Source organism: Arvicanthis niloticus, chromosome 6 (genome assembly GCF_011762505.2).
Source record: "Arvicanthis niloticus isolate mArvNil1 chromosome 6, mArvNil1.pat.X, whole genome shotgun sequence".
Classification (NCBI taxonomy): domain Eukaryota; kingdom Metazoa; phylum Chordata; class Mammalia; order Rodentia; family Muridae; genus Arvicanthis; species Arvicanthis niloticus.
Window position 1 is genome coordinate 15,289,798 of NC_047663.1, and position 26,308 is coordinate 15,316,105.

The 26,308-nt window shown below is 43.8% G+C and overlaps 1 protein-coding gene across 15 annotated transcripts in view; it reads left to right on the top strand.

Moving 5' to 3' along the window:
- Nucleotides 1-26,308, top strand: part of Bptf (bromodomain PHD finger transcription factor) — a 94,968-nt gene that overhangs the window by 8,320 nt on the left and 60,340 nt on the right. For 11 of the 15 annotated variants that reach the window (XM_034507530.2, XM_076935580.1, XM_076935578.1 and 8 more), the window contains exons 2-5: nucleotides 10,166-10,988; nucleotides 21,851-22,074; nucleotides 25,106-25,315; nucleotides 25,840-26,028. In XM_034507530.2, the coding sequence (XP_034363421.1) occupies nucleotides 10,166-10,988; nucleotides 21,851-22,074; nucleotides 25,106-25,315; nucleotides 25,840-26,028 (1,446 nt within the window). The remainder of the gene's footprint in view (nucleotides 1-10,165; nucleotides 10,989-21,850; nucleotides 22,075-25,105; nucleotides 25,316-25,839; nucleotides 26,029-26,308) is intronic. The other 4 variants (XM_034507538.2, XM_034507540.2, XM_076935585.1 and 1 more) reach the window with 1 other exon arrangement.

A 26,308-nucleotide genomic window follows, 5' to 3' on the forward strand; every position in this document is an offset into this window, starting at 1 on the left:
GAACTTACATAGGTTAGAAGAAGGTATTAGGTCCACTGGCTCATGGATGATCATGAGCCTCCATGTGGGCACTGAGAACTGAAGGTGGGCCTCTGTGACAGCAGGGACCTTAGCTCCAAGCTTCCTTACCAGCCCCCATTATTATTGTTTTGTAACCCAATTGTGGCCTGGAAGTCCCAGCGATTTGTCTGCCTTAGCCTTCCTACTGCTAGGATTATAAGTATGAGCTACCATACCCAGTGTGGAGCTGAAATCATGTAGGAAGAATGATGCCCAGCACCCAGGGGTGCCCATAATCCTAGCACTGCCGCCCATGAGGAAGAGATACACACAGGCAGAGATAGGCACAGTGAAGCTGGGATCGGGTGGGGTTTTCTAACCGAGGCATCTTGGAAGGGCCCTCAGCATGCTCATCGGGCACTCACAGGGAGAGAGGCTACTAGCCCCCATGGAAGTGCGTGCCAGCAGCCTCAGACTGTAAATATCCATGGGAGGAAGGGTATTTGCTATCCTTTGTACACACTGACCAATCTTTATAAACACTCATAGTTGAATGTCTGAGGAGAGCTTTGCTATTCCTCTTGAGTGGTTCATATGGGTAATGGCTTTGGCCTTGGAGTTCTTCACAGGCAGAACCCGTGTCACCACACACATTCCTCAGGGTTCCCACCACTCCCTACACTGCACTTGAAGACTGAGGCAGGAGGATCATGAGTTCAAGGCTAACCTGGGTACAGAAAGAAGAAGGAAGCTAGGAGTGGTGACCTTTAATCCTAGTATTTGGAACACCACGTACAGTATTTGAGTGATACTGTGTTTGTGTGGCTTTATCAAACTTGGCCTGTTTATTTCATGAGTCCATAGGCATTTGAATTATTTCCATTTGGTTGTAAATAACTCACTGTGGACTTTATGTGATGTGTGTTTGTCTAGCATATATCTCTTCATTTCTTTTGGGTTTATATGCCTAGAGGTGGATGTACGTGGATTTCTGTGACTTTGAAGCCAGCCTGATCTACATAGTGAGTTCCAGGATAGCCAGGGCTACGTAGTGAGACCCTGTCTGGACAAAACACTAAAGTTTTGACTTCTTTTTTGAAGTCGCTGTATAAAGCAGTGGGTTTCATTATGATGTTTACATACACTTGCCAGTATGATTTTTCAACTGCCGTTGTAATGTTTCTTGTTCTCCTGAAGATTCAGTTGTAGAGTTTTTGTTTTACTGACAGGGTCTTCCTCATAGCTCAGGATGCTCTTCCACTCATGCTCTTTCTGTCTTCGTGCCCTCAGTGCTGGGAGGCAGGTTCCAACCTCCCCGGTTGGAAGTTGGCCTTTTCTTTTATCTGGTACTGTTAGGGGACCCTAGATCTGTGTAGATGCAAGCACTCCACTGAGGTACATTTTTAGCCCTCTGCAAAGTCAGCTTGCTTGTTTGTTTGTTTACTTACTTAGGGGTTTCAAGGCAGGATTTCTCTTTGTAGCCTTGGCCTTCCCCAATCTGAACTCAAAAGATCCACCTGGATCTGTCTCCTCGATGCTGGGAGGTATGTACCACTACCCTGCCAGTTTACATGTTTAAAATCGTGTGTGTGTGTGTGTGTGTGTGTGTGTGTGTGTGTGTGTAGAGGTGACAGGACAACTTGTAGAAGTTGGCTTTCTCCTTGTACCATGTGTCCTGCAGGATTGAACTTGAGATATCAGGCTTAATTGGCAAGTGCTGTTTGTTTACTCACTATTCTCTTTTAGACCCTGCAGTTAGCTGCAATGGTGTGTTGTTTTTTAACTTTATGTATATGCATGTTTTGCCTACATGTATGTCTGTGCATGCCTGGTGGAGGCTTGTCAGATCCTGGAGTCACATAGGTGGATATGAGCCACCATGTGGATGCTGAGAATTGAACTGAGGTCCTCCTAACCAGGGCCAGGAGGCATCTCTCCACCCACCCCCAATAATTAATCTTTTCCCTTTCCTCCCCTGTCCTTCTCTCCTTTCCTCTCCCCTCCCCTCCCCACTTGGTAGAGCTGGGTTGTTGCTCAGTTGAATGCTTCCCTGGAATGTATAAAGCACTGAGTTCAATTCCCTCGCCAGCTGTAGGCAGGGAGCATCTCTTTAGTGTCTGACTCAGGCCTCCAGTTTGCAGTTCCGTTCCTTTCACTTTCTAGCTCTAAGCTATTTAATGTGGTAGCTGTTTAAATGCTAATTCATTAAAATGACCTAAAGTTTGAACCTCAGAGGTAGTTGGTATTTTGCAGGTGATCAAGAGGCATTTGGGTCATTGCTGTTGTTGGCTGCTTCTGTAGGGTCAGTGACAGTTTACTTAATACATCTGTCTCTGGCTTTTTGTTTGCCCCAATCTTGTGCTGCCTCATGGCCTTGGTAGTCTGGCTATGGTTCCCCTTCATTGAGCCTGTTGGCTTGTTTACTGAAATGATGGTGTGCAGTAAGACTTTGGGGTTATCTTTAGGATACTTACAAATTACTAATGGTTCTAGGTGGTCAGGAAATAGGCAGCCAATTAACAGTGTTAGAAAATCTGGCACAAACTTTATCAAGTCTTGATAAAATTAAGCACGCACACACACACACACACACACACACACACACACACACACACACACACACAACCAGGGCATTCTACTTAATATAAAACCTCCCAGGATCTCTCCAAGTAGTTAAGTAATCATTTCATTTCTTGTTATCTTGGTGGGTTCTTTTCTGACCTAGTGGTGAAGTTGCCCCTTAAGTCTGCTTGGAAAATTCCTGTTGGGCTTCTCCCTGGCCATGGCTATGTCCTGTGATTCACACGATTGAGAGACAGCCTAGCCAAGTCCTGCACGCCATGGTACTCTGGAGCAGATGCAGCTTCTGTGTGCCTCCAAGTGCAGCTCTCTGCTCAGTACGTGCTTGTTCACGTTGCCTCCTGCCAGGTCTGTTTATGGAACCTAAAAAGAACTTCAGAAACACATGTTATTAATTGGTGTGGGATTTCTTTTCTCCTTCTCCCTTCTGATATGTGCACACCACGTACAGATTTGTTTGAAAAAACAATCTGACATGACCATGTTCAACTTTCAAAGTGTTATTTAATGACATTTTAAAAGTTAGGTTTTGTGTTTAGAGTTTTTAAACACTAATTTGTGTGTGTGTGTGTGTGTGTGTGTGTGTGTGTGTGAGAGAGAGAGAGAGAGAGAGAGAGGCAGGCAGAGAGAAAAGGGAGAGAGAGAGAGAGAGAGAGAGAGAGAGAGAGAGAGAGAGAGAGAGAGAAAGGAGTGTGTGTATGTGTGTGTACGTAGTCCATGTATCTGGACTCAAGTGTGAGAGTCAGCCTCTTTTACCCTATGGGTTCTAGCTAGGCATCTTGACTATGGTCATGGTCTTGGTGGCAAGTGCCTTCACCCATTGAACTATCCTTGCCATCCCAAAATAACACATTTCAAAAGTATACTTGCTGTAATTTCAGATATGCATTTGAATGTTGATTGAGCACTTCCAGATGAACCTTGGTAACCTCAGGAGATAGCCTTTTTCCTTTTGGGCATCTTGTCCTTAATGGCCCGAAGAGTTTGAGTTGTGATTCTGTCCTGTCTTGAATAGCCTAACAGTGGAGACTGGAGCAAGGGTCATAGGGACATGTGTGTAGGGTCCTTGAATGTACGTGAAGACAGGAAGCACTTTTTATCTTTATTGATACATCATGGTATTTGCTATTAATATTTAGTTGTCTTTTACAAAAGCAATTTTGAGGGAGTCCGAGGCTTGGTTCAGTGGGTAAAGGTACTTGCTACCAAGCCCAATGACATGAGTTAGATCTCTGGAATCTACACAGTAGAAGGACAAACACTCACAAATTGTCTTCTGATGTCCATGTGCACTTGTGTGAGTTTGAGTGTGTGTGTGCGTGTGCATGTGTGCACTAGCATTTGGACATGTGTCTTGTTAGGGGTAGGTGGGAGGGGTTTAAGGTCTGATGAGGTTTTTGTTTGTTTTTTTGAGACAGGGCTTCTCTGTACTGAATTCAGAGATCCGCCTGCCTCTGCCTCTCAAGTGTTGGGATTAAAGATGTGCGACACCACTGCTCAGCTTCAGAGTTTTCTTTTTCTTACTGGAAATTCATTGAGTGTATATTTGTATTTTACAACTGTTTTGAAGAGGTACACTGAGTGAGGGCTGGCTGTTGTGGTTACATAGTATAGATCCTGGTTTGGTTTTGTTGTGTTTTGTTTTGTTTTGTTTTTTTTTTTAAAGGTGTACAGAAGCATTTTAGCCTCATTTTGAGCATGTAGCAGGTTGTAGTTGAACTCCAGTTGCTGGGCGGTGGTGGCACACCCCTTTAATCCCAGCACTTGGGAGGCAGAGGCAGGCGGATCTCTGACTTCGAGGCCAGCCTGGTCCACAAAGTGAGTTTCAGGACAGCCAGGACTACACAGAGAAACCCTGTCTCGAAAAATCCAAAAAAAACAAAAAACAAAAAACAAAAAAAACAAACCAAAAAACAAAACCAAACTCCAGGTACTGTGGTCTCTAGGTGTATTTCTAGGTCAGAACTGTCCAGCAGATCTCCTGTGATTGTAGGAATGCTCTGTGGTAACCATTAGCCTTAGGGACTTGACATGACAGCTCCTGGTGACATTTTGGCTCACATCTCATACTTATTAATCCTCTAGCTTTCACAGAATGCATGTGTTATTTCTCTCTCTCTCTCTCTCTCTCTCTCTCTTTTTTTTTTTTTTTTTTTTTTTTTTTTTTTTTTTTTTTTTTTTTTTTTTTTTTTGAGACAGGGTTTCTCTGTATAGCCTTGGCTGTCCTGGAACTCACTCTGTAGACCAGGCTGGCCTCGAACTTAGAAATCCGCCTGCCTCTGCCTCCCAAGTGCTGGGATTAAAGGCGTGTGCCACTACCACCCGGCTACATGTGTTATTTCTCAAAGGCAAGTTCATTGACACATCAACTCAGGTGGTTGGATTTGACCTAAGTAGTAAAGACCTTAAATACTTTGAGGTTAGGTGTTAGCACAGTTATGGTACTGGCTGAAAACTCACAAAGCGTTGAGCCTGTATGAACATCTTTGAAAAGCAGTAATAATAGTAACTATTTGTCAAGTGGGCATGAGGATGGAATGTGATCCTGAGTGCCCAGCACAGGCCAGGCCTGGGGATGGATGCAAGCCTCTGATCCCAGCACTCGGGAGGCAGAGGCAGGGGGATCTCTCTGAGCTCAAGGCCAGCCTGGTCTACAGAGCAAGTTCCAGGACAGCCAGAGGCTCACAGGGATACACAAACCAAAAACAACAAAACAAAACAAAACAAAGAAAACCCCAAATCGCTAGCTGCTGCCTTTTCTTATTATTCCTGGCCTGAAAAGCCAGGAAAGGAAGTGAGTGAGTGGAATGTACATCTAGCAACAGCCCTAGTCTAGATTGAACACTGATCAAGTGGTGAGTCCTTGTACATTCTGTTTTTTTTTTTTTTTTTTGAGACAGGGTTTCTCTGTGTAGTCCTGGCTGTCCTGGAACTCACTCTGTAGACCAGGCTGGCCTTGAACTCAGAAATCCGCCTGCCTCTGCCTCCCAAGTGCTGGGATTAAAGGCGTGCGCCACCACCGCCCGGCTCCTTGTACATTCTTGTGAATTTGTTTTACAGTTTTTGTTTTCTTTCCTTTTTTTTTGTTTTGAGACAGGGTCTCTCTATGTACCCCTGGCTGGCCTAGAACTCTATATGTAAACTAGGCTAGTCTCATGTTCATAGAAACCTGCCTGGCTCTGCCTCCTAAGTGCTGGGATTAAAGGTGTGTGCCACGACAGCAGTTGTGTCCTAAATTTTAAAAGAAGACTGTTAAGTAGATCAATTTTTTAAAATTACATCATCCATAGCTTGCATGTGTAACAACTGGTGGAAAGCCTTTGGTTTTACTAGGGACAGCTCTGCAGTGGCTGAGAGCACTGGCTGTTCTTGCAGAGGACCTCTTGCAGAGGACCTGGCTTCAATCCTCAGCTTCCTCATGGTGGCTCACACCTGCCTGTAACTCCAGTTCCAGGACATCCAACATCCAACACCCCCTTCTGGGGGCAGCCAGCAGGCATGAATGTGATGCATAAATGTATTTACAGGCAAAACAGCTATACACATAAAATAATAGAAAAAGAATTGGGAGTTTGTTGATTGGGGAGCCACAGCATGCAGGAAATACACTCCCCTTTTGCTGTTTCAGGGCTGACACTTCCCTTTCAGATGTCACACAGGGAGTATCCCTCCAGTTTATTCACATACTTAGAATGGTTTCTATGAAATCTAGAAGCTGCAAAAGGCCACACAGATACTCCTTCAGGATTAATAAAATAAAACCGCGGGAGCAGTCAGCACTGCAGCTCCTTCCTTAGGTCCAGAGCTCTGGTGAGCTGTCTGGGGCTCTGTCTTAGGTGGCAGCCTTCTTTGCAAGGTCTCGTCTGTTGATTCCTCCTGAGGCAGCCTTTTGCTTTTCTTCCTTAGTTTCTAGAAAGCCCCTCACTCTGCTTGTTTCTCTGGTAGTTTTCAAATGAACTAAACAGAATGGTAAATTCAGAGTACCACTCTTCTTTTTGTGGGGTTCTGTGCACTTGTGTTCCACACTGTAGCCAGGCTGGCCTGGGTGATTTTGTTCATTTCCCCACAGTTTTAGGAAGGAGTGTTTGAAGGCAGCTTCACGCGTGAAGGAGCCTAGTGGTAGTAGGTTCTCTGTCGACAGAAGAAGCAATCAACCCGAATTAAAAGTATAAAAGCAAGTTTATTTTTTTCTTTTGGAGACAGGACAGGGTCTCTATGTATCCCCAGGCTGTCCTGAAATTCACTTTGTAGACCATGCCTACCAAGTACCGGCATTAAAGGTGTGTGCTGCTGTTCTAGGCACGCTCCAGCCCAGATCACAGGTGTTCACCACCACAGCACAATCTAATTTACAGAAGCTCACACTTAGTCACTAGTAGCAACATTTCCTGACTCCTTCACCACCCCCCCTTCCTTTTTTTTTTTTTTTTTTTTTTGAGAAAAGGTTGACCTTAGAAGAGTTGCAGTGATCTTTTACCCAAGCCTTCTGAGTGCTAGGCTCACCTGTGAGCTGACACACTCAACATCTATTTTTTTTTCTTGAAAACAGTACAAAAATGAGCGCTATATCTCAAAGTATAAACGTGCTAAATGTTGGGGCTGGAGAGGTGGCTCAGTGGTTAAAAGCAATGACTGCTCTTCCCGAGCTGCCTAGTTCAATTCCCAGCAACCACATGGTGGCTCACAACCATCTGTAATGGGATCTGATGCCTTCTTCTGGTGTGTCTGAGGACAGCTGCAGTGTACTCAAATAAAATGTCTGGTTTGTTTTTTTGTTTTTTTTTTTCTTTTTCTTTTTCTTCTTCTTCTTTGAGATAGGGTTTTTCCGCCCGGCTGTCTGTTTTGTGGGATGGAAGGTTCACCCATTCCCTCACTGGCAGAGAGCTTTATCCCAGGTCCCCTCCTGATAGCTGGAGAGTTGTTTTGTTTCTTTGGAGTAGCACTCCAAGTGCCAGATGCCTGCATTCCTATAATTTTGCAAGTGAAAACAGTTAATTGTCTGAGCGAAGGTCAGTCTTTCTTTAGAGTCTCTTCTCCCCCTGCTGATCAGTGAGTGCTATAGAGACTTCAAGAAACTTCAGTTGCCTGTTTATGTATCTATCTTTGTGTATACTGTATGAAGATCAGAGGACATATGAAGAGCAGAGGAAGCTGTAGGAGAGTCCCAGCATGTAGGCCCTGGTCCTGAGGATTGAACTAGTGTTACCAGACTTGGCAGCAAAGAGCCTTCTCAGCCCCACTTCAAGGACTTTGATTCCTTCTTTGTTCTTATTTTCTGGGATTTTATTTGTTTAAGTATGTGAGTTGCTGCATGCATGGCTGTGCATCGTGTATATGCCTAGTGCCAACAGAGTCCCAAAAGAGGGATCTTTCTAACAGGCATGTGCAGTAAGCAGCTGAGGAAGATAGGAACTTGTTCCATAAGCCATTCCTTTAATTTGGTAACTTACATGGAAGCGATGAGTCCCACGTCATGTGTAGGAGGTATGAAGTAGACTGACTAGCTCACACTGATGCTTAATTAGCAGGCTGGTTCTGTAATGTGGCATCAGTGCCACTTGGATTTCTGTCCCTCTAGTTGCTTGGTGTGTTGGGGTTGGGGAGCTGCCTTTCTCTCATCTGTTCTGCAACCTTGTCTGGCCAACAGTGTGACGACCAACCTCTTTCACAGAAAGCAATGGCCGTGTTCTTATCTTGTTCTCCAGAGGTTAGGTTTATGTTGTGTACATTAAGAGTCTTTTCTGTTGTAGTTTCTGGTGCTTGTTTTTCTCTAGTTCCATGTACCACTTTGGTTTGCAGGTAGAAACCCAGGGAAGGTGTCATGGTTAATAAAACTTAGTTATATAAGAATGAATTTAATTGATCTCATTAAGGTTACTTTTGAAAATTAGAAACTTACATTCTACAGATACCAAAAATTACATGTAATAGAAGTAGTTTAGGAATAACTTGTTCTTTTCACCAAGTCTTTCTTTCTAAGCATCAATTTAATTTATTATTGTATGTTTGTATATGTGATTGGAGTGGGGGCATGCCACGGTGTGTGCATCTTGAAGTCAGAGACAACTTCAGATTTTTCCCCAGGCTTGTTTGAAAAGTATCTTTATGCTGGGCAGTGGTGGCGCACACCTTTAATCCCAGCACTTGGGAGGCAGAGGCAGGCAGATTTCTGAGTTCGAGGCCAGCCTGGTCTACAGAGTGAGTTCCAGGACAGCCAGGGCTATACAGAGAAACCCTGTCTCAAAAAAAAAAAAAAAAAGAAAGAAAGAAAAAAGAAAAAGTAAAGTATCTTTACATACTGAGCCCTCTCTTGCTTGGAAATAAGGCACAAATCAGGGCTGGCTATCATACCTCAGACTTGTTTAAAGGCTTAAATGCTATAGTGAACATGTTACAGACTTAAGTTTTTGGATGTATGTGTATATAGATAGACAGATCTAGTGTATGGTCTGTGTGTGTACACAGAACATGTGTTTGTATATAGACAGACAGACAGCTAGACATGGTCTCTGTGTGTATGTGTATAATGTGCAGATGGATGGATGGATGCATGTATGCATGCAATGCATGGCCTGTGTGCACTTAATTGGTTAAAAATCACAGCCCTTTGTTGGTTTCCCAGTCAAGACACTGTTCTGCTCTTCAGTGCTGGAACTTTCCAGCTCATCTGCCTCCTTTTCCCTTCCTCTCCTGAGCCCGTGTTTCACCAGCTCCCTGCAGGCAGCGCTTCTGGCCAAGTGGGGCACCCTGGACCGTCTGTTAGTGGAGCTGATAGAGTGAACGGTGCTGCCCCACTCCAGTGCTGCACCATGGAGACATTAAAAAGACCAGTTACTGATAGTTAATTCTCAGGGAATTAAGAGGTAATTGACTATAAGAATACACACACACACACACACACACACACACACACATATATAGAATGGGAAGCCAGGAGTGGTGGCACATACCTTTAATTTCAGTTCCAGGACAGCTAGAGCTACACAGAGAAACAAACCCTGTCTCAAGAAACCAAATAATTAAATAAATAGATAAAAGAATTGAATGAGAACTTTGAATTTAGGTTAGATTTTTTTTTTTTGTAGGCATAACAATCAGAACTAAATCACTGTATTAGGCATTACACATGTAATTCCATCTATAAATGGGCTGTATAGCTTCAAGCTAGCCTGGGCTACAGAGTGGGACTGTGCCATAGACACTGAAGAACTAAGTCATTGAACAACAACAACAACAACTACCACCACTGCTACTACACCACTACTACTACTATTGAAACAGTATCTCACTATTTAGACCAAGCTGGCCTGGAATTCATAGATTTACCTGCCTCTGTCTTCTGAGTGCTGGGATTAAAGATGGCATGTGCCCCCACACCCAGCTGATGATATTTTTGCTATGTCATAATTCTGGGTCTGAGCACAAGACCCAGGCAAGCTAGGTAAGTGCCCTGTCACTAAGCTATACCCCAGAACCTCTGATCTTGGTGTTAATTTAACTTGCGTGTTGTAGAAAAACTGACTGGTATGTTTGTGGGAGCGAGGTGCCATATTAACCTGTGATGATATCATGTTCTTATTTACAGGTAGGCGAAAACCAAGAGTACATCGGCCTCGTTCTCCAATATTAGAAGAAAAAGACATCCCACCCCTTGAATTTCCGAAGTCCTCTGAGGATTTAATGGTGCCTAATGAGCATATAATGAATGTCATTGCCATTTATGAGGTCGTGCGGAACTTTGGCAACGTTTTAAGGTTGTCCCCTTTTTGCTTTGAGGACTTCTGTGCAGCTCTGGTGAGCCAAGAGCAGTGCACACTCATGGCGGAGATGCATGTGGCGCTTCTGAAAGCAGTTCTTCGTGAAGAGGACACGTCTAACACCACCTTCGGCCCTGCGGATTTGAAAGACAGTGTGAATTCCACCCTGTATTTCATCGATGGGATGACATGGCCGGAGGTGCTGAGGGTCTACTGTGAGAGTGATAAGGAGTACCATCATGTTCTTCCTTATCAGGAGGCAGAGGACTACCCGTATGGACCAGTGGAGAACAAAATCAAAGTTCTGCAGTTTCTAGTTGATCAGTTCCTTACGACCAATATTGCTCGTGAGGAACTGATGTCTGAAGGGGTGATCCAGTATGACGACCATTGTAGAGTCTGTCACAAACTGGGGGACCTGCTCTGCTGCGAGACGTGCTCAGCTGTATACCATCTGGAGTGTGTGAAGCCACCTCTTGAAGAGGTGCCGGAGGACGAGTGGCAGTGTGAAGTCTGTGTGGCACACAAGGTGCCTGGTGTGACTGACTGTGTTGCTGAAGTCCAAAAGAATAAACCCTACGTTCGACATGAACCTATTGGGTATGACAGAAGCCGTAGGAAATACTGGTTTTTAAACCGAAGACTCATAATGTAAGTAAATCTGACTGTAATTTTTGTACATATTTAGAGGGAAGCCTTTTTCCTTCATGGTTGATATGATAGAGCAGTGCCCATGTTGGTGTACAAAACCTGTGTTTAATCATGAATTGTAGTTAAAGACTTGAGATGGAAGGAGTGTGGGCGTTCGTATGGCTTTCTAGAAACTGCAAAGTGAAGTGCGTTTATGTAAGTGCAGAACCCAGGGAAAGAAGTGGTGCCCTAGGCGGGGTTCTGGGTGCCTTCCTGCAGCCTTGACCTTACTTGCTGTAGGACTCAGCCTCCTGTTCACCTGTTTTCCTCATGGCAGTAGCATGGGGCAGCAGGAGCAAACCTGCCCAAGGCTGGGCATTCATTAGTGGTTATAGTCCCCAGGATCCTGACACACGTGGGATCATAGTCTGAGTCATGGGGTTTCAGGAACCAATTTGGAATTAGGCCTGTGGGGCAGGAGGATCACAAGTTCAAGGCTTGCTTTGCTCTACAGAGTGAATTTCAAGGCTAGCCTGGGTAGATTAGACAGGCCCTGTGCCAAAATAAGAGAGGCTGTGGTTGTAGCTTAGTGTTAGAGTGTTTGCCTAGCATGTGAGACCCTGTGTTCAGTCCCAGTATGACAAAAGTGAGCAGATGTGCAAAGGAAGCTGCTGGCATCAGGGGGCAGGTGAGGCCTCCTCAGGATATCAGGCAGAGATCCAGTTGAGTACTGAGTATCCTCTGAGCCCTGGTAGAGGGGTGGATGGACTGCTTGGTGGTGTGAGCTTTTGCGTTTTGAGGCCCTCTTCTAGTTCTTAGAATGCTGCCCAAACTTGAGTGTGGTGTGGAGGGCAGCATCAATGGCTCCATCAGGGATGCGCTCTGAGATCTGACACTTGCTGTGTTGTGTAATTTATTGATTTACTTTGCTGGAAGCCTGTGAAATCTTCTCTGTCTCTAGCGGCATGTAGTGATAGGCACTTGCACAGTCTGTTGTCACCCGTTGAGTATTTGCTTGGCATTCCTCCTGGTAGTTGGGTCCTGTGGCACTGAGAGCGTGCCAGCATCCCTCTCCTGAGCCCTTCTGTATTTGTCGTGTGCCCTCACTTTATTGGACATTGGGGGATTTTTGCCTTTCTTCTTCTTCTTCTTTTTTTTTTTTTTTTTTTGTCTTTCTTTTCCTGTTTTCTTTTGAGGTGTGTGTGTTCCTGTGCATTCTGGCTGGCCCGGAACTTACCGTGTAGAGCAGGCTGGTCTTGGACTCACGGAGATCTGAATGCTTCTGCCTCCCTTAGTTTTTTTTTAAATATTGATCTCTAAACCTTACTATTTACTTTTTTTTAGCTGCTACCATGCATTTAGCTCTTGCCTGCATGTGTGTGTGGTACTCCTATACGGAGTTACAGAAGGCGGGAGCCACCTTGTGGTGTGAGGAGCCAGTCCTGGGTCTTCTTCAAGAGTAGCCAGTGCTTTTAATCACTGACTTGTCTGACCATTCCCCATACTTTCACATCCATCTACTGAATCTGTCTGTTTGTCTGTCTGATATCTCTCTCTGTCTCTCTCTCTGTCTCCCTCTCTGTGTCTGTTTCTCTCTCTCTCTCTCTCTCTCTCTCTCTCTCTCTCTCTCTCTCTTTCTCTGTTTTTAAAGTGCTTGTATGTACTATGCGTGTGCCTGGTGCCCATGGAGGCCAGAAGAGACCTTGTGATCTCTGCAGCTGGACTTAGAGATGGTTGCTAGCTGCTATGTGAGTGCTGGGAATTGAATTTAGCAAGATGAATCTGCACCTCCCCAAGGAAAAGGCCAGGTGTGGTGCTGCATCCTTTAATCTTAGCACTGGGTGGGAGGGGCAGTAGCAGGCAGATCTATCTGACTCTGAGTGGCTACTTGGGAGTCCCTACGGATCTAAAAAAAACATCAAAACAAAAAACAGTACATGCTCTTGACTGCTGAGCCATTTCTCCAGCCTCATTTTTTTTTTAGTAATTAATTAATTTATTTACTTTATATCCCAATTGAAGCTTCCCCTTCCTCCTCTTCCCAGTCCCACTGTCTCACCCTGCTCCCTTGATGCCCTCTTCCTTTTCAGAGAAGAGGAGGTCTCCCATGGATATCATCCTACCCATAACAAGTCACAGTAGGACTAGGTGCATCTCCTGTTGAGGCTGGACAAAGCAGCCCAGTTAGGGGAAGGGATCCAAAGGCAGGCAGCGGAGTCAGAGACAGCCCCTGCTTCTGCTGTTAGTGGGACCCACACGAAGACCCAGCTGCACATCTGTTATATACATGTTGAGCCTAGGTCTGTCCCATGTATGCTTTCTGGTTGGTGGTTTAGTCTCTGTGGGCCCCCATGCAGCCTCATATTTTTAAAGAGTTCTTTTGAGCTATATTTATAAAAATAAAAACCTTGAAACTTTTCTTTTAAAAAATAATAAAGTTCTGACTTTTATTTTATGGGTATCATGGTTTACCTTTCTGAGGGTATTATTTTAACTTTTTTTTTTTTTTCCTTGAGCCAGGGTGTCTCTAGCATAGGCAGTGTTTAAGTTCACAGGAGTCTTCCCTCCTTAGCTTCGAAAGTGCTGGGATACACAGTGAGTCACCTCAGGCTCCTGAGTGCTGGAGTTATAGGTTCTGAGTCTATTTATAATTGTTTCCTTACTCTGTTGCTGCATGACTGAACTTTTTCTAAGCTGCTTCTGCCATTATTTGTTTTGGTCTTTAAGATGTCTGTGCATCCTTAGTTTTAAGCTGCTAGTTAACACTGTGGAACTACTGGCTAATTGAAAGCACTCTAAGCAAGTGGCTCGGTGGGCCATCTCAATGAGGCTGGAGGAATGGCTCAGCTTAACTATGGGGTGACAGACAGCCCTAGTCTGTTAGGAAGCCCTGCTGTCTGTAAGCCCTGTAAGCAGCTGGTTAGTGGAACCGAACGTGCCTTTTCTGGCATCCTGCTCGGAGCTCACGGACCTGGTTGGCAGGGTGCACTTAGGAGCAGGAAGCATGTATTGTGCTTGAAGCGTGTCTTGTGTCACTGAAAGCCTCAGTTCTGAATTCATTCATGCCAGGCGTGGAGACTTTTGATCCAGAGGATATCAGCTCTACTGTATTCTCTAGAGACCAGACCTGTAGCCAGTTCAGTTTCATAGACAGACCCACCCCTGTCGCCCAAATTCCTGTAGAAAGTGGAGTTAGGATTCTCAGCAGCCGGGCTTGGGCTTGTTTGGCTTTTCACTTTGGCAGCGATTGATCACGTGACCACATGCTTTCAGCTTTTTGAATCATCTTTCCTCTATCCTGAATTTATGTCTTTAAAAAAATTCCTTTTTAAAAAGTTGGTTTTAGTCGTTCTGTTTTGAAGCAAGCGCTAGCTGTTTCTGGCAGGCTGGCTGGAGCTTGAGATTCTCCTGCTTCAGCCTCTGGACTCAAACTCACTCATTGATGGGGTTATGAGCCAGTGTGCCAGCTGTTCTTTAGCATGGCTTTTTTATAAGTGCTTTTTTCACTCCTTTGTGTGTAGGGCAGGAAGCCATGCAGTGCCCGTGTGGAGGTTAGAAAACATCCTTTTGGGAATCGATGCTTTGCTCTGACCATTTGGGTCCTTAGATCCTTGGGTCCTTTCGCCAGCCTTTTCCTTGGTTGACCTCTTAGATGTTGGTTCCTGTAGCCTCTGTCTTTTCTTGAGCTCTTCTTTCTGCATGGAGACCAAAGGTGTTTGGTGCATGTGTACATCTTGCAGCTTGATATCTTTGGTCTGTCTGGAATAGGTTGTCTTTAGTTTTAGAAACCTGTGAATAGTATCTAGTTACTTAGATAAAAATATCACCTAATGTGCACCTCACATTGGATGTCTTGAGCATTTTTATATAGTTCTTTTTTTGTTTGTTTGTTTGTTTTGTTTTGTTTTGTTTTTCGAGACAGGGTTTCTCTGTGTAGCCCTGGCTGTCCTGGAACTCACTCTGTAGACCAGGCTGGCCTCAAACTCAGAAATCCGCCTGCCTCTGCCTCCCAAGTGCTGGGATTAAAGGTGTGCGCCACCACATAGTTCTTTATTTAATCTTTACAACTGTGCTGCAGTATAGGTTTTTATACCTATCTGTAATTTGTAGATGGTGAGATTAAAGTTAAGGGAGATTAAATAATTTACTCTCAACCCTATATATAGCTGTTTGCAGATGGGACCTGAAGTTGTTTGTAAGAATGTTTCTAATAGTAGTTAAAGAGTACCCATGCTGGCTGGCAGCTCCAGGGAGCAGACACCTCTGACTTCCACAGACACTGGACACACACACACACTCACACACTCACACACATGAGCTTGCGTTCTCTCACATATAGAAAGTTAAAAAAATATAGTTTGAAAAAGAAGTGTTTCTAACTTTATTGTATGTTGCAGTCTAGCTTCTAAACAATCACTTTGAAAGTCTGCAGCTTGAGTTGTTTTAGCTTTTAAAACCTATGCTATGGGGCTGAGAGATGGATTACTCATCAGTTAAGGTGGTAGGTAGCACTGACTGCTCCTCAGAGGACCAGCGCCCACCTGGCCACTAACTGCCTGTCGCTCTAGTTCCAAGGTGTCTGACGCCCTCTTCTGGCCTCTTTGGGTACTTTATGCATGTGGTATAAAGACCATATTCAAGGCATAACAGCCACACATATTAAAAATATAAAAACCAAAACAAAGCAAATGCATATATCTGGGGAGAAAGCCTCTCTGATGATTTTCATTCTGTGTGTACAGAGTGTATCTGAGAATTCTTATTTAGAAATAATAAAGACACTTAGAAAACACCAACAAAAATTTAACATTGCTTTTACTTAGTAACTAACTTAAGCAGATCTATTCAGATAAAAGAAGATAAAATAAGACTTAGGAAAGGACCAGTCTTATCAATCTGAAGGTGAATGCCTTCAAAGGCCTGAAGGACTTACATTACACTTTTAAGTACTTGTGGATTAATTGGTCATACATTATTGGTGAGCTTAAATAAATAGTCTCTTAGTGGAATAGCAAATTTATTCATTTAACTTCAGTTAGGAAAGAATATTTTATAACATTGGGTGTTTTGTTTTGTTTTTCGTGACAGGGTTTCTCTGTGTAGCCCTGGCTGTCTTGGAACTCACTCTGTAGACCAGGCTAGCCTCAAACTAACATTGGGTTTAAATGTTGGTTTTTATCAGTTCTAATATCTCATTCCATCTCTTGGTGTATAGAAGTACATGGAACTTAATGATCACTCAAACGAATATGGATCTCTCTTTTGGTATTTTGCTTTGTATTTGAAAAAAACTTAGATTTATTTTTTCTTATGTGTGATATATGATTATCAAGTGTGTGCCTGGTGCCTGAATAGGTTAGAAGTTGTTTGATCCCCTGGTACGAGAGTTAAAGATGGTTGTGAGCATCCTTGTGGGTGCTGTGGATGGGACCCTGGTCCTCTGTAAGAGCAGCCAGTGCTCTCAACCTACTGAATTGTCTATTTAGCTCTTGTTTTGTCGTTTTGAAACACGGTTTTCCTAGGTAGACCAGGGTGCCTTGGAGCTCAGAGATCAGCCTTCCAAATGCTGGGGTTAAGGTCCCAGCACCACCAACCTGATGAACAGTAAGATTTTAATGCTCTGATATTTTGAGTATTTTTTTGTGTTATATCAGTGAGGAATCTTTAAATGTTATTCCGATATGATGCCAAGTGTCTATGTCAGTAATTAGAAGTAAATCTAAAAGATTTTCGTATCATTTATGAAAGTTAGATTAAGATGCTTTCAGGTTTAGTGTCCCTTGTGGTAGAGTATATATATATGCAAGCTTGGGAGGGTTTCAGAGCCATGTAACCTTCAATCAGCCCACTGTAAGTAGAGGTTTGTTACATGGCTTTCCTTGGAAGCCTAGAAATTAAAATGTTGAATCTCAGAGGTCTTATATTTTAATTCCAGTCTTAGCAATTCATAGAAGATTTCTGTCATTGCCTTTACTTAGTGAGCACTAAAATATTAATTGTATAGGTTAGTGTAACGAGGGAATATTTCTATATGGATTTGTGCCAGCAGATGTCGTGTCCAGACTAGACACTAGGAAACTTAGCTCTTCTGCCTACACTCCCAGTTCTGTGCCTTATTAGCTGAAGTAGTCTTTTTAACACTTTTTTTTGAGACAGTGTCTATATTTATTTTATTTATTTTTATGTGCATTGCTATTTTGCCTTGCATGTACGTGAGTGTGAGGTTGTCAGATTCCCTGGAACTGGAGTTAGACAGTTGTGAGCTGCCATGTGGGTGCTGGGAATTGAACCTGAGTCCTGGAGAGCAGCCAGTGCTTTTAATGGATGAGCCATCTGGCCTTGAACTCTGTGTAAGGCTGAAGATGACCTTGGACTCCTGACCCCACCCCCACCCCACTCTGCTCCCAGTCCTGGGATTATAGGCTTGTGCCACTATACATTGAGTGACTGATGATCAAAACAACATTTTTTTTAAAAATTTATTTTATGTGAGTACGCTGTAGCTGTCTTCAGACACACCAGAAGAGGGCATCAGATCCCATTATAGATGGTTGTGAGCTAACATGTTGTTGCTGGGAATTGAACTCAGGACCTCTGGAAGAGCTGTCAGTGCTCTTAACCCCACTGAGCCATCTCTCCAGCCCAACAAAAGAACATTTTTGTTTTCTTTCACTCTAAGCCAAGTAACCTCCTCCTGTCTCCTGTCTGCTGTTATCAGAGTTTACCCTGTAGCCCAGGTCCTTAACTTTACCCATTTCAGAGCCCTTCTTCTCACCATCTAAAACTGCTTGTCCTCCAGGTCTCCGTTCATTTGTGCTGTGTTTTAGACCTTATCTTCTCAGAACCTCTCTTTGCCCCTGAACTCCTCCCTTCACATCCTGAAGTGCTTAAGAAATCTGCCCCATCTGTACTAACAATCACCACAGCTGCGGTGCTGAGGACAGAACCTTGGGCCTCGTGATGGATGCTAGCCAAGCATGGCTGCAGTGCTATGCCCTGGCTATTGACCCGTTAAGTACAGACTCCGTCATTTCTAATGTGAGACACTGGCAACAGCTATGGGTGTCATACCTTCCAGATGAGGGCTCAATTCTACACCTGTTACATATTTTAAAGATTTATTTGTGCATTATTTTTTAAAGAACTTGTTTTATGTGAATGTGTGTTTACCCTATATTTATGAGTGTGCATTTTTGTGTGCTTCATACTTTTGAAAGTCAGAAGAGGACGTCAGATTCCCTAGTACTGCAATTACAGGTTGCTATGAGCTACCGTGTCCATGCTAAAAATGAAACTAAGGTCCTCTGCAAAAATAGTGCTCTTAACCACTGAACCATCTCTTCAGCCCCTTATTTTTATTATTTTAAGTGTGTGTGTGTGTGTGTGTGTGTGTGTGTGTGTCTGCCCGCCTGCCTGCCCGCCAGTGTCCATGGAAGCCAGAGCTGGAATGCCTAGAGCTGGATTTATAGACAGTTGTGATCCATCCATCATGGGTGCTGGGAAACAAACTCAGGCCCTCTGCAAGGTCAGAATGGGCTGTTAGCTTCTCAGCCATCTCTATTCCCCCCACCCCTTACAGATTTTAATCCTACAGCAGTACATTGTTGCAAGACCTGTCAGCACTGTCAGTGGGGAAGGCAGAGGGAGGTCAGCTCTTTTCCAAGACCACACGGCCTGTGTTGGAATCAGGAAGGAATCAAAATGGTCAGACTGTAGGACAAGTACTCCTGACCTGGCAGGTGCTGGTTATGTGTAGTTGCTGAGTTCTTAGAGGAGGGTCACCATGACACAACTCTAGTGGGAATGAAGTCAGTTCTGAAGGCTGGAAGTCAGATCTTACGATGTCATCTTTCAAGATCCCAAGAGTTTTCTTTAGCCTCTTCCGTCTCTTAGGTGTTTACAGCAGCACGTCACTTGTTGGTACTGAGGTGTGGGCATCTGCTGGGGCTGCCGTGATAGAACACTACAAATAGGACTTTATTGAATGGCTCACGACCAGGAGCCAGGCTCCCTCTGAAGGCTCCTGGAGATTGATTGCCTTGTCCTCTCCAGCTCTTGGACAGACCTGGCGACACTCTTAGCTATCTGTTTTCTGCTCCGCCTCCTTTCCTCTTGTGAGGTCAGTGAGATCTGGATAATTTCATTTCAAAACCTGTACGTTAATACTTCTTCCAAACAAGGTTTAGGTGGACCTGAATTTGGGGCCAGTATTCAGCCTGTTACAGGGCTTCTTACCCTTCTGTGAATTTGTTGAAACTTCCCACTTTCAAACTTACTATTGAGCTTCAGACGCCAGTCCTACTTAATATGGAGTCTAGAAAAGTCAAGCTGTAAAACATACACCTGTCAGTCATATGTATACTTGCTCACAGGTGTACTCGGGCAAGAATTTTTTTTTTCTTCACTCTGTTTTCTCCTGTCACCCTGTGAAGTGGTGGGGACACTTGACAGTGAGCACTCTTGGGGCAGCTGGGCCAGTTCCAGTGAGCCAGGAGAACTCACAGACCTTGGAGAACCAAATCTTCCTCCAAAAGCAGACGGGGTCACAGTGGTCAGCGTGCATCTATACAGGAGAGAGGCAGCATCTGTCTCTCTTACAGTTCAGACAGAGGCTTTGCTTAGATGAACTGTAACAACCCTGGAACATCAGTGTAAAAGGGAACTTGTTCCAGCCTCAACCCTTGTGCTTATTATTTTGCTACTATGTTTGTAATGAGTTTATTCTACTTCCAGAAAAAAAGCTGTCCGTGTGAATAGTATGTATTTTTGATGAGCAGAATAAGAGGTAGTTGCCTCCCCGTTTTTAGAGAGGTGTTAACGGAATGAGGGGTGCAGAACACTCAGGTGAGGTGGGGTGTGGGTGTGTGAGCATTTGTGCCTCAGAAGAGAACTGAGAACACGGATGCTGTGAGCAGATTGAAGGGCATACACGGAGGAGGTGTTACAGATAGCCCACATCCTGCTAGCAGACAGAACCAGAGTGAACTGGTGTAGGTACTTCAGGTTTGAATAATTTCATCCTAAGTAAAAACTTACTAAAAGCAACTGCATGCAGAATGGATTTCCGCCTGAAGCAGTGAGTTTGTTATATAGGGGAAATTCCTCAGAGACCAGAATAGATCCACATGTCCTTTATCTGTTAGGAACCCTTTCAGTAGTTTGGGTTGCTTGAGTAAGTTGACAGAGTGGGGAGCTGGAGCGATGGCACATTGGTTTAGAGCTTGCTGCTGGCTAATGAGGGTCCAAGTTTGGTTCTGAGCACTCATGCTAGGTGCTCAGTCTTCTGTCACTCAAGTTCTAGGGATGCAGTGCTGTCTTTTGGCTTTCATAGGTGGAAACGCGCGCGCGCGCACACACACACACATATACACACACAGTGATAGACACACACAGAGTGATAGACATACACACACTATACATAAATAATAAAAGAAACTCTAAAATCAACAGACTGTTCATTTAGTAGAATTTGTTCCTATTATACTATCTTATTTTCATAATATTATATTTCATAATTGTTACCACTTTAGTTAGCAGTGAACCTGGGTGAATGGAGCCTAAACTTGAGGCAGACTGAAGCCCACTTTATCCAGAGCATTAGACACTTTACACTTGGAGGTTTGAGAGTCACATGAGTAAAGTGTCCAATCACGAGGACAGGCTTCAAGTGGTGGGCAAGGTGCACATGGCAAGAGTATGCTTTCCATAGAGGAGTATAAACAAATAACAATAACTAGTTATGACTATTCTGAAGTAAACTCACCCTTATCTGCTACACCTGGAAGGGACACAGGAGCACATTCCAAGGACAATTGTGCTTTTGAAGCAACTGAGGTTACAAGACTCCTTTTATTTTCCTGGAGTTTTGCTCTTGGATGGTGTTCTGCTGACACAGAATGAACTCTTAGACTCACCAAGTGGGCTTTCTGCCTCCACATTTTTAATTCTTTAAAACATTTACATTTGTTTAATGTGTTTATGAGTTTGTGTGTATGTCTTTGTGTATATATATACATGTGTGCTCAGAAGATAACTTGGGAGAGTTATCCACCATGTAGACTCAGGATCAAGTGACATATTACTTGTCAGTGGGGATATGTTTTGAGAAAAACATCATAGGTAAGCTTGTCTTCATTAATGTGAACCTTATAGAATGTACTTAATAAGCTAATGCCACTGGGCCACATATTTGTATAGGACCTTCACCATCTGGGTTCCATCTATAGACTTGAAATGCCATCATGTGGTGTATGACCATGTGTCTGAATAAAGAAGGATGAAACACTTAAATAAATAACTACAAGGGTGTAACTCAGTTGATAAAGGGCCTGCATGCCTGTCATGAATGAAGCCCTGGGTTCTATCCTCAGAGTGTCATAAGCCAGGCACAGTGGTGCATAGCTATAATTCCAGCATCTGGGAAGTGAAACAGGGCCAGCCAGGTCACAGGATAGGGAGGGGAAGAGGAAAGGAAAGAGAAGGGGAGAGAGAGAAGGAGGAAGGGAGAGAGAGAGAGAGAGAGAGAGAATAAGAGAGCACGAGCTGACTTTATAATGAGAAAGCTGGAAGATGAAACTTTAGAAAGTAAAAGGTGGGCTTATCTATAACTTCAGGCAGTTAGAGCTTAAGTCAGAACTCACTGAGCACTTGAAACTGTCAAGTTTCCACACAGCATTGTGTGTAAGAGCTTTTAATCAATCTTTTTGATGAGAAGAGTGATATCATTAGCTTTGGAAATTAGATTAATAAGATCATTGTCATTGTTTAGGTTTGAATGGGTGAACAGAAGTGGGTATCAGCATGTAGTCTTTGCATTACACAGTTGAACTTGGTAGGTAGATGTTTATTGTGTCTGATATTTTCCTTCCCTGATTTCACAACAGAGAAGAAGACACAGAAAATGAAAACGAGAAGAAAGTTTGGTACTACAGCACAAAGGTCCAGCTTGCAGAGTTAATCGACTGTCTAGACAAAGATTACTGGGAAGCAGAGCTGTGCAGAGTTCTAGAGGACGTCCGGGAGGAGATGCAGCAGCACATGGACGTCACTGAAGACCTGACCAACAAGGCTCGTGGCAGCAACAAGTCCTTCCTAGCGGCAGCTAACGGTGAGCCCATTCCTGCTTGAGCTGTGGTAACACTGGAGACAAGCTCTCAGTGGAAATGTCATTGATAGCTTTGATGCTTTGCTCTGACTCTCTATCTCATTGTTTCCCTGTAGTGACCCTAGGCATGCTATAGTAGATCAGGATGCTGTGTGGTTTAGTGGTTTGTTTCTTTTTTTGGTCATCGATGGTACTCCTTACACCCACAAGTCCTATGATTCTTGTTTGTTTAATGACAGGGTCTGTGTAACTCAGGCTTGGTTCAAGTTATTATAGCACAGGCAGGCCTTGAACTTGTCGTGGTCCTCCTGTGTCAGCCATCAGGAAATTGGGACTATGAGGGGTGTTCCACCTTGCCTAGCTCATTTGTGTCCTCCTCACTCCATCCCTTCCACACTGGACAGCTGTATAGAACACTTTATTTATTTCAGCCAGATTTCTCCCACTCACCCATAGTCAAATGGTTCCTATGTCCTCAGCTTTTAGTGTATCATGTTTTAGGCAACTCCCCAAAAAGGTGTTTTGTGTTGTTTGTCTTGCTAATGTTAGGGATCTCAGGCCAGACAAGTACTCTTTTTTTTGTTGTTTTCTTTTCAAGACAGGGTTTCTCTGTGTAGTCCTGGCTGTCCTGGAACTCACTCTGTAGACCAGGCTGGCCTCGAACTCAGAAATCCGCCTGCCTCTGCCTCCCAAGTGCTGGGATTAAAGGCGTGCGCCACCACCGCCCGGCGACAAGTACTCTTACTGAGGCTCACCTTCAATCCCTTGCAGTTTTTCTAATTCTGGAAAAATGGGCAAGATAACTATAATTTAAGAAATATAACCAAAATGAAGCTGAGGAGTGCTGAAGGAGGGAACAGAGACAAGGGCTGCTGAGACTCGGGGGCGCGCTGGGTTCCTGTCTTTGCAGACTTTGTTCCCACAAGGAAGCTTCTTTACATGGCTGTCTTGAACCAACCACTGGATTCTCTGGAGGACACAGCCAGTTTCTCATGTGCATGTATATGGCACGTGCAGACATTCCCTGTGTTATGGTACCCAGATTGTATAGCTTCCAAACATTTTCTAGTCATAAAAAGAACCAAAATTTAGCCAGGAATAGTGATACATGCCCTTAAACCCAGCACTCAGGAGACAGAGGCAGGTGGACCTCTGAGTTTGAGGCCACCCTGCTCTATAGAGGGAGATCAGGGTGAAAAAGTTCTCAAAGGTCAAAGATGGGACAGCTCAAGCAACAAATTAATGGTATTAGAGTGAGGTGGTACACATGCCTGTAGTCCTAGCACTTGGTGAGTTCAAGGCTAGGGGCTGGAGAGGTGGCTCAGCCTTTGGAGCACATGTTGTTCTTGCAGAGGACCTAGGTTCAATTCCCAGACCCCACATGGTGGTTTACAGCTATTCATAACTCCAGTTCTAATGCTCTCTTCTAGCCTCCAAAGACACCATATAGCACACTTAAATCCACGCAGGCAAAACACACACACACACACATCAAAGTAAAATGAATGTTTTGTTTGTTTTTTTTTAAGACAGGATTTCTGTGTGTGGTCCTGGCTGTCCTGGAACTTGCTCTGTTGACCAGGTTGTCCTCGAACTCACAGAGATCCTCCTGCCTCTGCTTCTCAAGTACTAGGATTAAAGGCATGTGTCACTACCATCTGCCCCCCCACCTCCCAGGCCAGCCTCAGACACTGAATTTGAGTCCAGTCTGAGCCTCATGACATTCCACCTCAAGCAAACAACCAAACAGACAAACTAACAAGAAAAGATGCTTAATTGTGTGGGTATGGTAGCATATCCCAGCTACTCAGGATGCTGAGGCTGGAGGATTACAAATTTCAGTCCAGCCTGGGCTTCATAACAAGAACTCATCAACAAGGATGTATTTTATATAACCCAGGGAGTCTAGTTAGTGTCCATGTGTCTATGGCTGTTTCTCTTATGCTGGTACCTTGCCATGATGGCATCCTGCCCAAGTTAAAAGAGGCTACGCTTAGCTAGGCCCCTAGTGGCTTTCAGAATGGTTACAGAGCTTCAGAAAGAATTGTTTCCATATGGGTTTCTCTATTCATTTTACACTAGGGGAAGTAGAGGTTTGCAGACCTAGAGAGCTTACTCAGGCTCAAGGAGCAGATTTACCTCAGATTTTTCCTGGGTTGCAGGTCTGGTTTTGATCCTTGTATCGACTGAGTCTGTGTCAGTTTGGAACATCTGCTACATGGCAGCACATGTCACAGTGATATATACATCCAGACTCAATTTTAAACCTTATACTGGGCTGTATATTGCTGTATATATAGCCCGGGTGGGTATGCTTGGGTTGTAGGTGTGATCGCTCTGCTCTGCCTTTATCATCTCATCTTCACAAAGAAAGTTGATTTTATAACGATTTATTTTCTAAAAGTGAAGCTCACTTAGGTTAATTGTAAATGAAGTATGTTTTATTTTGTGGCTACCCACCCCCTGCCTTCAGGTTAGGTCTCAGTATGTAGCCCTAGCTGGCCTGGAACTCAATATGTAGATCAGGCTGGCCTTAAACTCATAGCTATCTACTTGCCTCTCCTTTCCAAGTGTTGAAATTAAAGGTCTGCACCACCACATGTAGCCCTAAAGATCTTAAAATTATTTCATGTATGTATGTATGTATGTATGTATGTGCTCGAGCATGTGGTTATCTGAGTGTATGTGGATGCCTCTGGAGACCAGAATAGGGCATTAGATCTGCTGGAGTTATAGGCGATCTGAGAACCTTTTGACATGAGTGCTGGGAACTGAATTCAGGTCTTCTAGCTGGTGTAGTTTTCTTTCTAAAAGACAACCTCCCCACCCCCCTTTTGGGACAAAGTCTCACTATGTAGCCCTTGGCTATCCTAGAACATGCACTCAAGGGTTCCACCTGCTTCTGACACTGGGTGCTTAGATTAAAGGTGTGCACCACCAAGCTCAGCAAACATTAAAATTCCTGAGTGGCATGTGTTAGTAATTTTATATTTAGTTATGGAAAGAGAACAATTACATTTGTTGTTTATTACAGAGGAAATTTTGGACTCCTTAAGAATCAAACGAGGGGAAGATATTGACTGTGATCAGAGCCCAGAAGACACAGAAAAGGACAAGAGTGAGGGCGAGGGTGACAGCTCCAAGGATGCTGAGAAGAGCAGGGAAGACTCGGAAGACCAGACCCCAGACAAGGACACTGACAGCAAAGTCCTGGAGGGAGAGCCTGGGCAAGGAAAACCTGAGGGTAAAAGAATTACTTGGTTCAAAAGAAATATTTTGTTAATGCTATTTGTGAGACCTCCAATTTTACATGCCAAGTGAAAGTGGGAAGTTTTACTGCAGATGGCTATTTTTGATCCCTAAGGTTATATTTAAGAAAGGCTTCCCCATGTAACATTACAACTGTTGTAATGAGTTTATATATTGATGGATTTACAATAATGTAATACTTATATTCTAAGAAGTTGGAATTTGACATCTCTATGAAATTTGTTGATGAAAAGTTACTATTTTTATACCAGGTTATATATGGTACATGCTAAAACATGTTCTTTTAAAAATTTAATTCTAAAACATTCTTAATATCTTACTTTTTATTTTTGGATGACCCATTACAAAGCTCTTCCAGAGTCTGACTTGCTTTAAAATGGCCATCAGAGAGAAGCAAGGTTTTTGGTGATGATTTTTAGTAGTTGATTGAATGTGGCCACTTGTCTGAAAGCAATCTTAAAGCATATCTTTAAAGTTTTGTTGTGCGTTTTGCTGTAGAGCCAACAGAAGTTGGGGATAAAGGTAACTCTGTGCCAGCAAATCTTGGCGACAACACAACAAATGCTTCTTCAGAAGAGACTAGTCCCTGTGAAGGGAGGAGCCCTGAGGGCTGTCTCTCAGAAGCCCATGATAGCAGCAGCATGGCAGAGAAGAAGGTGGCATCTGAGCTCCCCCCGGATGTACCAGGTACAGAGGGCAGCATAGCAATGCCTCTGTAATGGGGGGAACCCTTCCCTTTGCAGTCAAAGCTGCATGTCACCTAGAACCTGACAGTCTGCATTCATTCATGCCGCTTGCTCACAGTGCCATTTCTGATTGCTAAACTTGTCACCTAACATTTGGTGTTTGGCAAACATCTTGCAGTTAGTGCTTGGAACTCGCTCTCAATCCTCATGCCTGTGTTTCTTAGAAGGATTTGTGTGCCTGGTCACCAACCATCCTGACGGAGAGTTTGATTTAAGTTACT